The sequence below is a fragment of the Meleagris gallopavo genome, chromosome Z (assembly GCF_905368555.1).
Source record: "Meleagris gallopavo chromosome Z, MGAL_WU_HG_1.1, whole genome shotgun sequence".
NCBI classification, from domain to species: Eukaryota; Metazoa; Chordata; class Aves; order Galliformes; family Phasianidae; genus Meleagris; species Meleagris gallopavo.
Window position 1 is genome coordinate 21,559,744 of NC_139435.1, and position 16,915 is coordinate 21,576,658.

At 47.4% G+C, this 16,915-nt stretch overlaps 1 protein-coding gene across 1 annotated transcript; it reads right to left on the reverse strand.

Annotated features, from left to right (window-relative positions):
- Positions 1-1,942: 1,942 nt before the first annotated feature.
- On the reverse strand, positions 1,943-11,515 carry CD180 (CD180 molecule). The gene is made up of 4 exons (XM_085214176.1): positions 11,103-11,515; positions 8,655-8,822; positions 4,492-4,658; positions 1,943-3,839 (listed from the first exon to the last, which is right to left on the reverse strand). The coding sequence occupies exons 1-4, from the start codon at positions 11,199-11,201 to the stop codon at positions 2,114-2,116; spliced, it is 2,160 nt and encodes a 719-aa protein (XP_085070302.1). The 5' UTR covers positions 11,202-11,515; the 3' UTR covers positions 1,943-2,113.
- Positions 11,516-16,915: the final 5,400 nt, after the last annotated feature.

Here is a 16,915-nt window from a genome sequence, read left to right on the forward strand (position 1 = left end):
CACTTCCCTGTTGTCCTTGTGGGTGAATGGTCATTTTTTTTTTTTTTTTTCCTGAGGCCAACTCAGTTTACTGCAGGCACATAAGCAAAGAAGACTTCGAGTACTTCAGCCTTTTTCTCACCTTTGATGGCAGTGTTCCCCTCTGTATCCAATAAAGGATGGAGATTCTCTTTGGCCCTCCTTTTGCTGTTAATGTATTTGTAAAAACATTTTTTTTTAGTCTTTTACAGCAGTGGCCAGATAGTGTACTTTCACCCGATTTTGATTTTCTTTCTGCATAACCTAGCAATATCCCTGTACTCTTCCAGGTTGTCTGCCTCTTCTTTCAAGGTGGTAAACACTCTTTCCCCTCCCCTGAGTTTTAGTGATAGCTCCCCATTCCAGGGGAGGCTGATATTTCTGTCAGTTCATCTTACAACATATAGGGATGGCCTACTCCTGCATCTTTAAGACATCCTTCTATAGGAATATCCAGCCTTTCTGGACACCTTCTGCCTTCAAGACTGTCTCCCAAAGAACTCCCCCAACCAATGTCCTAATCAGCCCAAAGTCTGCCCTGCAAAAGTCCAAAGTAGTGGGTTTACTCACCCATCTTGCACACGAACACATTCACCATTTTGCCTTTCCATTCAGCTTCAAGTTCTGACAAATCCAGAAGTGAGGCTAACCCATGATGCTGGGTAGTATTTCAGAAACAGGCAAAGCTTAACTCCTCTCTTCCTCTTTCCAGCTGAGCGACATAATCAGAAAGTGAGTTCTAGCTCAACATTCTCTTTAAGTCACTGATATTTGCAGATCTGCAGTCTGTTCCTGCAGTGTTTTTTTAGCACCTACTCCAGGCTATGAACCACACCATGCTCTATTCGCTCCACTATTTGTCTATTGCTTTCCTGGACCCAGAAATGCAGGAGGGAAATAACTGAAGCGGTAGGCCTCTCCTGAGGAGAGCCCAAGCTGGCATTCATGCTGGATTGTCAGCGCAATTACTGGTGCTGACTTGTTTAACCAGTCCAATTTACAGAAGATAGGAAAAGCTGCCTTGAATCCTTGGCTGCCTGGCTCAGCGTAGAGGCTGGGTTGTCCTCTGACAGCAGCCTGGTTTGAGTCAGTCTTTCAGGAAGTGCCTGCCTATGGGGCTGGCAGCAGGTCAGTGGTAGCAGGGAATGCCTATAAACAACTCAGAGCTGCAAGGAGAGGCCTGCTGGTGTCCAGAATGTGCATGTGTCCATGGGAAGATGAGTGTAAGAAGATTTCAGAGGAATGCTTTTGGGACTGGAGCTGAAACTGAGTTTGTTGTTCCCAGTGCAAGTGTTCAAAGTGAGCTCAGCTTCTACCTCACCGGGTGATCGCAGCATCTGGCCAAATGCAATTTGGAGTCTTGCTGTGGTCAGAGCGAGGCCACACGTGGCTTTCCCTGAAGACAGGTGTCAGGCCGTGCCTGTGCACTGCTGTGAGACGGACAGTAAAGCTAAGGAGTGCTAAAGGTAATGTTATGAGAAAGGCTTAGTGAGTAGGCATGGCAGCTGCTACCACATGGCAGATACTTTTACAATCAGAATTTAAAGAGAAGCTCGATACAGGACATTAGGTCTGCCCTGCCAGGGTCATCTTGAGACTGTATGAATGTTGCTCCAGTCCACCACAAAAATTTGTGTTTTTTGTTTTAATTGAGCAACATACAGTAGTGCCAACAGAAAACACTGTTCCTCAAGTGCATTTGATAGGGGGTGAGAAGGGTGAGAGATCTGTTGCTGTTTTGTTGAGGGTGCTGTGGATTCTTTTATATCTTTTTGTTATTATTTTCAGGCTTTGTGCTTCAGCTCTTGGATCTTCCTTCTGTGTGTGCATTAGCCCTATTGGCTGTGACAGCAGTGCTAGTATGGAGATGAACTGGGGAGTATCCTTAAAAGAAGTTAATTCATATTAAAAACCCAGGTCACAGTTTATTTTCCAGGTCCCATAAAAGATATTTTATTCTTTTTCTAAAAAGTATAATGAAAATAGAAAGAGTGTTACAATGATTACATAAAATACAGGCCACAAGCAAAAGCAGTTGTCTTACATCCTAATCCCCTTGCTGTACAACTGTTTGCACTGTGTGCTTGCAATAAACTCAGATTTGCTGATAATTTCGTTTGAAATAGTGAGCACCCCAAATTGATATGGCGACACAGCACAAAACAAGTAGGACAGCTGCAATGATTCCTGCAGTGCTGATCCCACATGAGAGTGAGATTGTGGCTAACGGAGCCCCAGCTAGCGATTTGGGTTCAGAACATGTTGTTCTTTTGGAGTCTTCAATTTTATCCAGATGCTGCCTGTACCAGGTGATGAAACCAATATTGGAACAGGTGCATTCCAGGGGGTTGTAACTCAGATTGATTACGCTGTGGCCAGGCAGGGACTCTAGCTGGTCACGTGGTATAATACAGAGCCTGTTGTAGGCAAAGTTGAGGTAGATGCTCTTGAGTTTTGAAAATACAGCTGTGCTGAGTGCAGTAAACTTGTTGTGGCTCAGATCAACGTGCCGTAACTTCCCAAGGCTGTGGAAGGCTTGGTTGTTCACTGCTGTCAGTTCACAGGATGATAAAATTAGCACCTCTAAATTGGATAGCTGTTGAAACAGTTTGTCCTCAGGCATGATCCCTGACTCAAAAGTGTTTTGACTAAGGTCCAAGAGCACAAGATTTTCCAGACCCTGAAAGAGATGTTGAATGCTGGTATTAATGTAGGAAGAGGAAAGGTTCAGGACTTGCAAGAGATGAAGATTCCGGAAGGGACCCTGTGAAGTGGCAATGTGAAGATGAGTGAAAGCTATGTCCAGCAACTCCAGGCTTGTACCCTCCTTGAAAAACACATCTTGGATATGGAGCTTTGTGTTGTGGCTCAAATTTAGGTACTGAAGGCTGCTCAAGCCATTTAGCGCTTTGCTGCAGCAATCGAGGCTTTCAACATGACTGTGACTTAAATCAAGATGCCGGAGCTCTGCCAGACCTTCCAAGCAGCCAGAGCCTAGCTGCAGTGCCTGCAGGTTCCCTTTGATGTGGAGATGAGTGAGCGATGGGAAGGTGGCAGAGCTGATGTTGCAGAGATGCTGGAAGGAGTTGATGCTGAGAACTAGTTCCCTGAGTGAACTCATCCCACTGATTCCAGGCGGTAAAGCACTGATGTGGGTGTGGGTTAGGTCCAACTTTCGGAGCCTTGTCAGACAGTGAAATGTGGCAGCATTTAGGTTTTCGAAATGCTGTAGTTGCAGATAGAGATCCTTGACAGAAATGTTGCAGAGGCCTTCTAAAACACCTGGAGTTATGTCAGGCTTCTTCTCCACATCACTGAATGTTCCTAGCCAAAGGGTCTGGGTAGTGGAGTTACGTATTCCTGCAAGGACCCCAGGGATGTCAGCACAGCCCCCAAAGTCCAAGCTGTAGAAGTGGGATTGGAGAGCTCCAGGTTCAATGTGTAAAATGTCGTTGCCTTTAAATATAAGAGTCATATTACTGGTCTTCTGCAAAATGCTGACATCTTCTGCTGTGATTACTCTTATATGGTTCATTTGAAAGTCAAGATGTTTGAGGTTTTTAGTTGGAAAGTTGGGAGGGAGCTGCAATGAAGAGATGTGGTTGCTTCCCAAGATGAGGGTGTCCAACCTGTCCAGATTTGTCATTGGAATAAAGGATATCGTGCTTATTCCTGTCTGTGTTAATACAAGCTTCCTCAGAGACTCAGGACCGGCAAACGCTGTGTCAGATAGGAACATGAGCAGATTTCCAGTCAGCACAATGGTGTGCAGCCGTTTGTTGTTGTGAAAGGCATCTTCATACACCCAGTTGATCTGACACCTTGTAAGGGCAATAGAAACCAGCATCACTGGCTGTACTGTAAAGTCCTCATGTAATAAGTGATATCTTAGGCTGCATAACATGTATGTAAAGTGTCATGACCAGTTGTCTTCAGTGGGATACAAGTATCCTTCCTTTTCAGTGATGCTTGCCTCGTATTTGTAAGCTCACATTTAAATGTAGCGACCTAAGTAGGAATCAGCACTCCAGCTTAATGAAATGAAAATCTCTTTTTGATAGAAAATGTTTGGCACTTACAAGGATCAAACTTTCTTTCCCTGGGCTTTAGGGAAGAATATTTTTAGAAAAAGTACACACACACACACACACACACACACAAACACACACACAAGGCAACAACAACCAAATCAAACAAACAAAACAAAACAAAACAAATAAACAAAAAAAAACCACCTGTTCTCATGACACATTTCACCACTGCTCAGCAGATGACTGTTACTGGAGGAGAAACCTGGATGTTGCTCAAGGAGATCAATCTGCTTAGCAAAATAACTCAGCAGTCATCTGCAAGTGCAGCTGGTAGCTTCCCTGTGAAGGCGGGCTCACTCCAGAAGCTGCCAGCTAAGGGGAAGAGTGGGGAAGGGGGGGGCTGACGAAGGTGATATGTAGAAGTGAGAATGCTCTCCCATACCTCGTCAGGTCCAAGTAGAGAAGAGACTCCAGCCCAGAGAAGGTTGAATTCTGGAGGGATGGGAGCATGTTGAAGCTGAAGTCAAGGATTTCTGTTGTGACAGGTAGACTTCCAGGAATCTCCCTCAGTCCTAAACCTTCACAGCTATAGCTTTTATTCGTTGTAATCTGAGGAGAACATTACAGTGGAAATCCAAGAGGTATGCACTGTAAATGTAAACAGGAAACTACCCCTCTTTAAAAAATAAATTCAAATTTAAAAATGTGGCATCTAGAACCCTGTAAAATACCAGCACGGGCTTAAAATACACAAGACCTAGTGTTCTCTGGAGTGGGCTTTCAAAAGGAGCACGTTGCATCTTGTGCTAATTCAAAGTGTCTCATCTGTAGTACTTTCTTACCGTAATTAATACATTTGAGAAATGTTTACTGTTCTGGATACATCATTAATCCCTAAGAAAGGGTTCCCACAAGTAGTTTAAAATTCTGTATTTCTAACAAAGGTTACCCTTGGAGAAGTCTTACAGGAAATCTTGCAGGAAGGAAGTAGAAAAGAGCAGACCCTAGGAATGTTTCCAAAAGGAACAGGTCCAAATTATCTTGATTCCAGCTGTGGTTATGCAAGGGAAGAGCTAGACAGAAATCATACCTGATAGGCCAAGCCTTTAAAATTCCTATCAGGGCTTTTCAGTTTAAGCAAAAATGAGGCTGTCTGTGTGTGGAGAAGGGCATCCTGTGAACAACAGGGAAGCTCATTAAACAGGGCCAGCCTGCCCTTGCCTGCTGCCCACCTGAGAGAGAGCGGCTGGAGCAGGGACTACTGCAGGACCCCACCTGTTGTCCGAGGCTGGGCTAAGGGGCAACTTCCAAGGGGTCCTGCCAGTGCTGGCCAGTGGGGCTGCAGGACAGGGGCAGGGTCACAGGGTCACTCATGCCTGCACCTCCCAGCTAAGGGCAGCCTTGTGTCACCACATTCTCCCCACAAGCTGTCAGGCTGTCACCAGAAGCATGCAGAGACCCTCACAGGAGCATGCAGTGTTGTGCATGCAGTCTGTCAGGGAGGAGGAGGAAATGACAGCTGCGTGCCCTGTGGATGTGGCAGCACCATGAGACTCTGCTGGTGCTCTGGTAAGGGTGTGCGGCAGCCAAGCCATGTCTCTGTGGCCTGGAAGTTGAAGAGGCAGTGAAGGCTGGAGCAGGGAGAATGAATTATAGAATCATAGAATCACAAGGTTGGAAAGGACTTCCAAGATCACTTAGTCCAACCATCCTCCTATTAGCATTACTACCACAAGCCTCTAATCCATATCTTGTAGCTCCTCATCCAGATGCCTTTTGAACGCTGCCATGGATGGCAACTCCTCCACTTCCCTGGGCAGGCCATTCCAGTGCCTGACCACTCTCTGAGAGTTTTTCCTTATGTCTAATCTAAATCTCCCCTGGCATAACTTGTGGCCATTTCCTTTGATCCTATTTGTTGCCTGTGAGAAAAGGCCAACCCCATCCTCATCACAACCTCCCTTCAAGAAGTTGTAGAGTGCAATGAGGTCTCCCCGGAGCCCCCTTTTCTCCAGACTAAACAATCCCATCTCTCTCAGCCACTCCTCATAAGACTTGTGCTCCAGACCCCTCACCAGTTTCATTGCCCTTCTCTGGACACGTTCCAGGGCCTCAGCATCTTTCTTGTAGTGAGAGGCCCAAAATTGAACACAATGCTCAAGGTGCGGCCTCACCAGAGCTGAGTACAGGGAGATGATCACCTCCTTGCTCCTGCTGGCCACTCTATTTCTAATGCAGGCCAGGATGCCATTGGCCCTCTTGGCCACCTGGGCACACTGTCAGCTCATGTTCAGCCAAGAATCAGCCAACGCCGCCAGGTCCCTTTCCTCTTCACAGTCATCCAGCCACTCATCACCAAGCCTATAACGCTGCATAGGGTTGTTGTGGCCAAAGTCAGGCTGCACCTCGAGTACTGGAGAAGAGGAGGCTCAGGGGAGACCTCACTGCACTCTACAACTTCCTGAACGGAGGTTGGGGTGAAGAGGGGTTTGGCCTCTTCTCCCTGGCAATGAACAGGACCCAGGGAAATGGCCACAAGTTGTATCAGAGGAGGTTTAGGTTAGACACGAGGAAAAACTTTACTCTCAGAGAGTGATCAAGCACTGGAATGGCCTGCCCAAAGAGGTCGTGGAGTCACTGTTCCTGGCAGTGTTCAAGAGGCATCTGGACGAGGAGTTGCAAGATATGCTTTAGTAGTTTGTCGTAGCAGTAGTAGTGAGAAGATGGTTGGACTAGATGATCTTATAGGTCATTTTCAACCTTGTGATTCTATGATTTTATGATTTTAAGTGCAGGACTCAACACTTGGCTTTGTTGAACCTCATCCCATTCACCTCAGCCCAGTGATCCAGCTTATCTAGATCCCTCTGAAGGGCTTCCCTACCCTCGGACAGATCAACACTACCTCCCAGCTTGGTGTCCTCTGCAAACTTACAGAGGATACACTCAATCCCCTCACCTAGGTCATCAATAAAGATATCAAATGAATGGGCCCCAGTACTGACCCCTGACAGGTTGACAGACCTGTAGCTCCCTGGATCATCCATATGGCCCTTCTTGTAAATGAGTCACATCAGCAAGCTTCCAATCCTCTGGGATCTCTTCAGATAACCAGGAACACTGACAGATGGTGGAAAGCAGCTTGACACCTCTCTCAGCACCCTGTGGTGGAGCCCGTCTGGTCCCTTGTGGTAGTCCAGATGGAGGAGGAGCTCTCTAACTGTCTCTATCTGAATCAATGGGAATGTATTCTGCATTCCATCCCAAATGGGATCCTAAATGATGTTCCTGGCAGTCAAAGGATGTGCAGGGAGAATGGTTTCTTCCTCCATTTTTGGTGCAGTCAACACAAGGAACACCTTTGACACTGTCAGAGAGATGGAGCACTGGAATAGGCTGCCCAGAGAGGTTGTGGAGTCTCCTTCTGTGGAGATACTCAAGATCCACCTGGATGCCTTCCTGTGCAACCTACTGTAGGGAATCTGCTTTAGCAGGGGTTTGCAATAGATGATCTCCAGAGTTCCCCTCCAACCCCTATAATCCTCTAATTCTGTGACTCTGTAACACTTGTTCCTTAGGGGATCTGGGAAGCATCAGAGGAAGCTGGCCGGGAGAGGAGGTTGGAGCAGCAGTGTGATGCTGGCCATGCCTCCACCACCCCTCGAAGCCCTGCAGCCTGCCTGGGGCCTGGTATGTGGGTGGAGATGGAGTTAAGAGACATACCCAAGCAGTGCTGGTATCTATGGAAACAGCAAAATGTAAACGTGGAAAACACGACTCTTTCCATAGCAGCAGGTGACATATGGAGCTGCCCACTGCAACATACAGTTTAGAGAGATAAAGAACACCTCACTGTTGCTACAGAGATGAGCAATGCCTGTGTTCCACCATAATGCAGTGAGCTTGCTTCCTGCCCATGCTGCAGGGCAGACAGCAGGGCCAGGGGAGCCAGGGAGCAGCTGCCTCTCTGGCATCACACTGTGCCACTCATGCACCTGTGTGAAGACTTCAGTAAGGGATTTGCTTCTGACCCCATCTGTACAGGGAAAAGTGCTGTTGTCCATGGAGCTATCTACCTGAACCAAAATCTTTGCCTTCCCCCATCCTACCCATCTCCCACTTTAAAAATACAAATTAAAAGCTTTGAAGACCAGCCTTTGCCTTGGCTCTGGGAAAACTCTGTGCTTTCTCACTGTCCTCCTGGACACAGCACTTCTGAGCAGCAGAGACATCTCTCTCACCCCGCACACCAGGTGCTGGCTGGCTGGAGAGCATAGCATAAGAGACACAGTCTTGAACCCACCCTCCTTCTGGTTCTGTTGTCTGCTGAAGGTCCCCTTGAGCACTGTGTCATCCACTACTTCTTGCGAGACCTAGAGTGGTGCTGCAGCATGGCAGCAAAAAGGAGGAGGAGGAGGGAAGGAAGTGAGTGCCACAAGGCACATGTCCCAGCGTCCACTCATGGCTCTGACAGAAGCCCCCAGACCCAAGGAAACCCCTTGGTGACTTGAAGCTCTTGGATGCCAGCAGAGCTGAGCTCCAGTCAGATCCTGCCACCAACACACACAGTCTCTGTCCTGGCAGAGACCAGTGCCTGGCACTCACCTCAGAGCAGGTTGCATCCACCATGTGGGAGGCTCTGCAGCTGGCAAAGGCGAGCACAGCTGCAATCAGAAGGCAGGAGCTGCACACCATGTCTGAGTGGGGTTGGCAGGAGGCTGCTGGGGTCTTCTCTTGGAGAAAGTGGGACACGGAGATGGAGGTTGGACAAGTCTGCTGAAAGTAAGTTGTAAGGAAAAATTGTGTTCGGTTAACCTCTTGGTCTCAGTGTGAGCGTGGCAGTAGTTTTGGACAGAAAGAGGAACTTCCCACTTTTAAGTACAGTCATTTGACTGTGCACTGATGTTTATCTGGGGCAGAACAGATTTTAAAAACGGAAAGTGAGGAAAAGGCCTTTTTTTTGCTTACGCAGAACAAACATCTTCATTAAGTACAGTGGAGCTGTTATCTGTGAGTGAAGAAGGGGAAGAAGCAAGGAAAGGGAAACAAGAATGCAGTGTCACATATGAAGAGTTCAGTGCAAGAGAAAGTCTGAGTCACAAGAAAGTTAGCGTGTCACTTGTGAAATTACAGAACTTGTAAAGCAACTAAAATACAGGCACAGTCTTATTGCAGAAAGGGTTACTGATGAGAATGGCTTCTCTTGTTAGAAATAAAGCTAAAAAGCAAAAGCTGAGTCTGGAAGAAATGCTTGATTGCATTTAGGTTAAGAGTTAGGTTAGGTTAAGTCTGGTTTTTATGAGTGGGACAATACTTCAAACCATCCTAGGATGGGCATGTGTGCAGCTCCTGCAGGTGAGAGGAGATCCAGGCCTGGTCCTTGCCGCCCAGCACAGCATGGCTGTGTGCTCACTCTGGCCACCCAGCCTGCCAAACATGGATTTATTCATTTTTCTTTCTTTTCATTGGCTGAGTCATTTGTGTGATAACTTGGTCTCAGCAAGCCCAGTAGCCTGTATGCCAAGGAGTGTTTTTGTAAAGAGGCAGAATGAGCAGTGCTGAGCTGCAGGGAGCATCTGTGTGCTGGGCAGAGCCTCCCAGCAGCCAGCTGCTTCAGCATGCAGTGGCATGAGAGGAGAGAGATCCTAAGTAAGAGCAAAGCAGACACGGCGTGGGCAGTAGCAGGAGTAAGAGCTGATTTGTCCATCAAGTGCTGCCCAAATCACAGGTGTGCTTGTCCCTGGAACTGGGTGATAGCAGGTGGGCCATCAACATACAGGAACAGTGCTTAGAATCTAGTGTAGAGCAAAGTCCATACTGCATCTTTGTATAAACTTTGCGTGGTCTTGGTGTACCTGTATCAAGCACAAGCACACCTACCACAGCCCTGCAACTGCATTTGTTTGCTGATAGGATGATTTTTGCTCATCTGATAGAGCTATACTTTTTGTTGCTGTTTCTGCAGTTGTACTTAATTTATGAAATTTAAAAGCAAACATTTTCTGAATGGCAGTCTGGAAAGCTCACTGATATCTCCTCCCTGCCTCTTTCCCTGCCAGATCCACGTTTACTGGAAATCCTGCTCCCCCTGCCAGCCAACAGCAGAAAGTTCAGAGGAACTTGTTCATGATGTTTGCGGCTTGTTCTCTTCCTGTGCTCCATGCTAACACTCCAAGGCTTTTCCTGGCTTGCAGCATCTATGGCTTGCACCCTACCTTGCTTTTGGGAGGCCATGAGAACTTCTGGCATGGATGCCTCCACAAAATCACCCACACCAGAAAGCTCTGTTCTAAGAATTGGTTGTTCTGGAAGAAAAGTCCCCTAAATTACGAGGAGAGAGCAGTCAAAATGAATCCTGCCTCTCCCTGCTGTACAAACTTGTTCTTATGTGTTGTGTAATTCACATATGATTAGCATAGAAATAACTGCAGTAATTTACTTTTTTATGAGGAAACTGGAAGGATTTTGTTGCAAGTAATCCCAGGGTCTGCCTCTGTTATGGGCAATGAGGGTTTAACTGTTGAAGTGAAATTGGAGGTCTGGTGTTTACGGCTCATCCAGGAGCTGGGGAGCACAGAAGCTACCAGAGGTGTATGAGCAGTTCCGTGAGCACCCATCATGTTAATTCCACTCCCTGTGCTCATAAGAGGCCGCTGTCCCCTCCCAAGCATCCTCCTGTTTGTAATTTTACATCTTCTGTGTGTAGTCCCCTCTGACAGTGGGGGATTTCACAGAAGAAGCCTTTTTTATTATCCTTTATCACTTTAGCTAGATTCAATTCCAGACGGGCTTTAGCCTTCCTCGTTGCATCCCTGCAGGCCCTGACTACATTCCTATATTCTTCCCAAGTGGTCGGACCCTTTTCCCACATTTTCCACATTTGATAGTGTGCAGACTTAGGAGCTGATAGCTGGTGCTGGACGCTGAGCACCGCAAGGCTGAGCCAGCTGCCTGCTCTGCACCACCCCTCCCGCCGCCCCAAACTATTCTAATCTGTTTTCTGTGCCAGACAGAAAAGCAGCTTGCAAGCCTCACCAGCAGTCAGTGACTCACCCCAGTGTGTGCCCACGTCCCCACTTCGTGTTGCGTTCTGGCCTGTCCCCTGTTGGTGCCGTGAGCCTGGCCAGCGTGGCATGGCCTCAGACATTGCATCAGCCCAGGCTGTTATCAGGGTGCGGGAGTGCTGGGAGAATGGTCCAAGTCCTGCTGTGGGCAGAGGGCCCGTGTCTGTTTGCCATCCCAGAGCCTCTCTGGGATGCAAGCCCGGGGGTTACCCAGTGTGAGTAACAAAATCCATCCAGCTAGCCCACCCGGTGTTAACAGGATGAGAACTGTTCAACTCCCTGGGTCTTCCACAGCTGTGAATAAGAAGTGATTTGCAAAAAAGAACAGTGGATCTTCCAAAATCTGTCTATGCAGGATCAAAATACTAGAACAATTTTCTTTCATTTCCTTCAAGAATGGATTTCCAGATTTTTCTTGTTTGTAGTTTTCCTTCCTAATGCAGAGAAAACACAGTTGAATGATTTCTTTAAGTCCTGCGTGCAGGCAGTGGGCCTCATGAGGCCAGTGTGTGTTCCTGCAGCTGCAGCACCCTGCCGTAATAACCCCACTGAGCTGAGCTCTGCCACCCCTCCTTAGAGTAACATCAACATGCCAATTTGCTCTCTGACACTGATGTTGGTGCTGAAAGCACTCCACAGTTTCAGCCTGCAGTTTTCATGGCATAGTTACCCACCTGCATAGGTAACTATGTTGGTTGGCATCCCATGGAAGAGGGAGAGAACTGGACCAGGACTAGAACTTCAGCACTCTGTATAGAAATGTCCCAAATGAGTAAAGGGAGAGTTCCTTTCCTGCCATCTCTGTGGACAGTTTGTTCTCTCATGGGCTTTATCTGAAGAAGCTTTCAAAAGGATTTGTGGCACTGAGTGCCTACAGATGCACTCACCTGGGCTCTGTTCCTGCAGGGCCCTGGGACCAGCACGCTTTTGGGGGCGATCAGTGCCATTCTGTTATTGTGCAAAGTGAACAAAGCCTCAGCTGATGTTTGAATCTTATTAGGGACCCTGGGGACACTGTGTTTCCTGGCCCTGTGCCTGCATCCTGTGCTCACTGCGTATCAGCCAGGAAACCAGTGCTGGCCATGGCAGGGATATGCGACGCCACGTGAAGTCCTGCAAACAAATGCAAACCAAAAATAGTCAGGACAAAGCGCTAGAAAATTGCTGATAGGAGTTCGAGATGGACTAATCACAGACATTTTGTATGTTCAGCTGGAAAGGGAGATGCCTCCTATACTCTCCCTGCAAATACTGTTCCTGTTTAATATCTGCTGTTGTGTTACACTCCAGCATCTTGCGATTTTTTCAAAAAACTTCATTCAGGAAGTGAGATCTGAGATCCTCTGGAGCCTCTGTTACTCTTTGAAACAGCTGTTAGATTACTCCCTACCTCAGAACAGAATGTCCATTCCTTGCTAAGCCCAGCGTGCTCAGTTCCCTATATTGTATTAGTAATATGGCCGTTAGTAATATATGGCCAACATAAAATACAAATTTCAATGATTAGTAACAAGCCATTTTGCCCACCTCCCAAACTTCTCTTTTCCTCATGTGGTGGCTATGGGAGCTGATATGTTGAGGCTAATTGCAGAACTTTTGGCACAGGCTCTTTCAAATGACAAAAGCACATTGTAAAAGGAAGTCCTGTAGATAGATGATGTGAATTACCATTTATAGAGCTCCGGTAAGAGAGGAAAGGCCAGAGGAACTGGTTGGGAGAGTGTGTGGTTGGAAGTGTGCCATGCTGCTCTGTACTTCTGGCAAAAGAATGGCCTTGGTGTGGCCACACGGGCAGAAGGTGCTGAGAAATGGTCAGCTGCAGCTCCCAGAGCTGCAAGAAACCCAAAACCACTGCAGCGAGGAGAGAAAGCTTCAGTGCAGTGACAGCACTTTGGCTACACTTGCCTGGGTGTCATGCAGTCTGAGATTGTATCCCTGGGTGTTTTTGCCTGCTTCAATCCACTTCTTTAGTATTAGTGTCCATGCTGAGTAATACAGCATGCTGTGGTCACGACTGCCTGTTCCAGCTGGGAATACATTTATACCCTAATGTCAGTTTGGCACCTTCTGTTATCCTTTCCATCCCTCACAGATGTATTTGCCTTTATTGCTGAATGCCATCCTGCCGATCCTTGCAGATCTGGTTTGCTTCTGACAAAATAGGCTGATTTCATGCTAAACTCTGCATTTTGTTCTTGAAGTGGCTGTGTCTGGATGATGCTCATGAGATGGGCATTGTGGCTTAGGAAGGGGGGGATGCTCTTGCTGCCCATGCTGAGTAAGGACCAAAGATGGGTGAGTAGTGCAGCCCATCACACAGGCTGCTAGTGCCTAAGCACTGTCCCACAGGCACCATCTTGGCTACATGTGAGCTGCTAGCCGAGTCATGTTTCCTGCTCAGAAACAAAACTCCACCTGAAGGAGTGATCAAAATAGGTGCTGGCACTGCAGCCCATCTCAGTGCTTTGCTGATGAGTTGGGCATGCACAGCCCAGTGCAGCTGGGCCACTTTGCATGCTCGCAGGGGAGCAAGGGCTGCAAAACCTGGCTAGGAATGCATCTCTGCCAATCTGCCTGCTGCATGGGACGTGCTTTGTTTCTCCGTCAGAGAGGTGTGTGCCTTGAAGACTTGCCAGGGCTGCAGGACTGGCCCTACACTTCAGACAGTTCCTGAAGTCCCTTCTTGCTGCTGCTGCGTGGCTGTGAGAGGGAGGGCAATATCTTACTCTGTGCTGTTTTTCTGCCCCTGACAGTAAGTGGTGCAGGCAATAACACTGCACAGATGGTCTTTTGTACTGGAAGGTGGTGTGAACAATGGCAGGAAAGGAAATGCCCATGTTTCAGACCAGATTTCCGAAACCCTCCTCCCAGCTTGTCCCCACTGGATTTCAGCTGCCTGGGCAGCGTGTATAGCAGCATGTTGCTTCCTGCTGATCCCAGCTTTGTGTTGCCTCGTGTGAAGCCATGATGCCCAGAGGGCTCAGGGCTGCCTGGAGGGTGTGGGAGGTAGCTGTGGTTGACAGCAGATAGAGAAGGTTGCTCACTGCCACAGCTGAGTACCCAGTGGAGCTGTCCTTTTCCTGCTTTCCATCTGCATCTCAGTGTGGTTTCTCCAAGGAGACTGTTGTACCAGTGGTCAAGTAGTGTGTACTGCTGGCTTGTGGATGTCCAATGCAGCTCACAGGGTTTTCTTTTTTTTTTTTTTTTTTTTTGTCAGACCTCTTCAGCCTGAAGGATATAGATTTTCCTAGATGGTTTAAGTGGTGGTAACAGCACAAAGCCAAAGGACGTGTCCTTGATGCTGAAATCCACTTATCTGCCCTCTCCCTCAGGATATGGATTAAAAAGACTTTAAAGATAAACTCTGTTATGAAAGGCAAAGGGTAAAAAATGGAACCTGGATAAACAGGAGAATAAATCCCTCTGTATATCAGGATAGGGGGAGTGATTATTATTCTAAAATGTAACTCATAGGTTTAATGCTGTGTACTTGCTTTGTATTTGTGATTGAGAGCACTGCTTATCTAAACTGGAAACTGGAAGATAGGAACACGTCTGAGCTGTGTAGTACAGATGTTCTGTCTGGTTTGTAAGCACTCAAAAAGGGGTGCAGACATACTTGAAATAAGCTGCAAAATAAGCAGAGGGAACTATGGGACGTAGATGAAGAAAACCTAACAGCAGCTCAGCAAGGCACAGGCTGCAGCTGTAAATTAATGGCAAAGGCAGAGGGCTGCCAAGAGTGAAGTGGATCTTTGGGAGGGCATCTGAAGTGGAGCTCTGTGGAGCAAAGCATGGAGCCACCACCCTGCCCCAAACCTTTCTATGAGCGTCAAGCTGGTTCAGGCAGGAACCACATAAATGTCGTAACTGTTTGCCAGAAATCCGATGGAATGCATATACACTTTTTTTCTGCTGGCTTTGTGCAAAGTTTTTTTGTTTGTTTGTTTGTTTTATTTAAACCTGCAAATTGGAGTCAGACTCTGGGAGAGAAGGGACTAATAAACTTCTGCTGATGGGAACCAAACCCACAGTTGGCACACGCACCCAGGAAGCGTGCTGTCAACATTTTTTACAGCTTTTCTCTCTTTTCATGGCCATTTGCTCCCACTCTGCTGCTGACTTCCACGAGATGGAGCTATTCTAACACGGGTTACGATGAGCTCCTAGAGCGAGTGGGCGGCAGGAGAGAGCTGCGCACTGCCGCGTTTCATTTCCATGACAATATTTCTGAGCCGGTTAGACTCTTATGAAAAATTATCATTGAAAAAGTATACATTTACATGCTGCTGGAGCTCAGTGTGCTTGATGTTCAGTTTGCTAGGCTGAATCATCAAGAGGCTCTCTGGCAATTACCCCTTGCACACCGCTGCTAGAGGGGAGGTGTGTGCAGAGCATCTTTACCCCACGCTGGGGCACACGAACCTACCTGTGCTATGGTGGCCATTTCATGTGGCATTTCTGCCCTTTTCAGTCTACAGGAATCTCTCTCCATGTCTCTTCTCCCCGTTCCCCCTCTGCTTTTCCCCCATTGGCCCCGTTGCCCACTGAACATCACTTCTGAAGCAAGGTCACATAGACACTGCTATACCGTGATGTATCCTGTCCCTCATGGCATGACCTGTCCTTTGAACAGGTCATACCCACAGATCCAACCTCCATGCGCCCAGTCTTTCAGGCACATCCTTGTGGAGTCCATCAGCAGCAGCTCAGAGAGACATTATCCTCTGGGGAGTTTTTACAAGAATTGCCACAATTAGGGATGGGGTTATATGTGATATTCCCTGTGCTTTAAAGGAGGCTATCCTGAAAATACTCTGCTTGTGTTGCAAGCTGTTTTGTGACAATGGCGGTGCATCTCTCTGCAGAGGGGATATAGGCTGTATCTTTATGACAAGACAACACTGGCCATGTCTGCTGGCCCTTCATGGCCACGACAAGTGCTCAGAGCTGCACCAGGGTTCCCTGCCTCCTGCTGGGTTCTGGTGCTGCTGCAGTGATTTAAGTGTGGGTGAGTGAGATCAGGTAGGGAGCTGCTGCTGCTGGCTCTGCTAATGGTGTACCTGTCCAAATTTTCCCGTGAAATCACAGTTTACAAAGACTGGAGCATAGATGTCCTTTTCTTTTCCCCCAGTGTTCATTAGCATTCCCTCCCCAAGCCAAATTTTGCAGTAGAGAAGACTCTGGAGGAGATCTCAGGAGCTGCCCAGCAGAGGAGTGTTTCCTTTCCAGGTACTCCTTGCAAGAGCTTTTGGCTCGTTTTAAGGGGCAACACCTCTGTGATTTCAGTGTCTTTTACCTGGACATCATCCTGGAGGCTGAAGAACCGAGACCTGAGGCTTGGAGGCCTGGACAGAAATCAGCAACCTCATGGCTGGGGAGCTCTGAGCTTCTCTTACCCTTCTCCCCAGTGAAGCCCACCAATGTGACCTTCCCTGTTCATCTGCTGGCCAGAACAGCAGTGAGGTGTATGGTGGCTATTGCCAAACATCAGTGCGTTGGGTATTTGTTCTTTCTATGTGAGAAGAAAGAAACATTAAGAGAAGCTTACAAGCCACAATGTAAATATTTCTGTTTGAAATACCTGGGCTAGGAATTACTTGGATTTCCATGAGTTTCACATGACTGGGGTGGGGTGATTTAGGCTAGTGATTATTCAAGACACAGGGTGTGATTGAATTTTTAGGATTTGAAACCATTAAGCTGCTTGTGAAGTGGGTATTTAATTTCTCTTCAGTTTTAACTCATTCTTTGTAAATGTTAAAGCTACAAATCATCTTGCTTTTGGTCTGTGGCACAGGA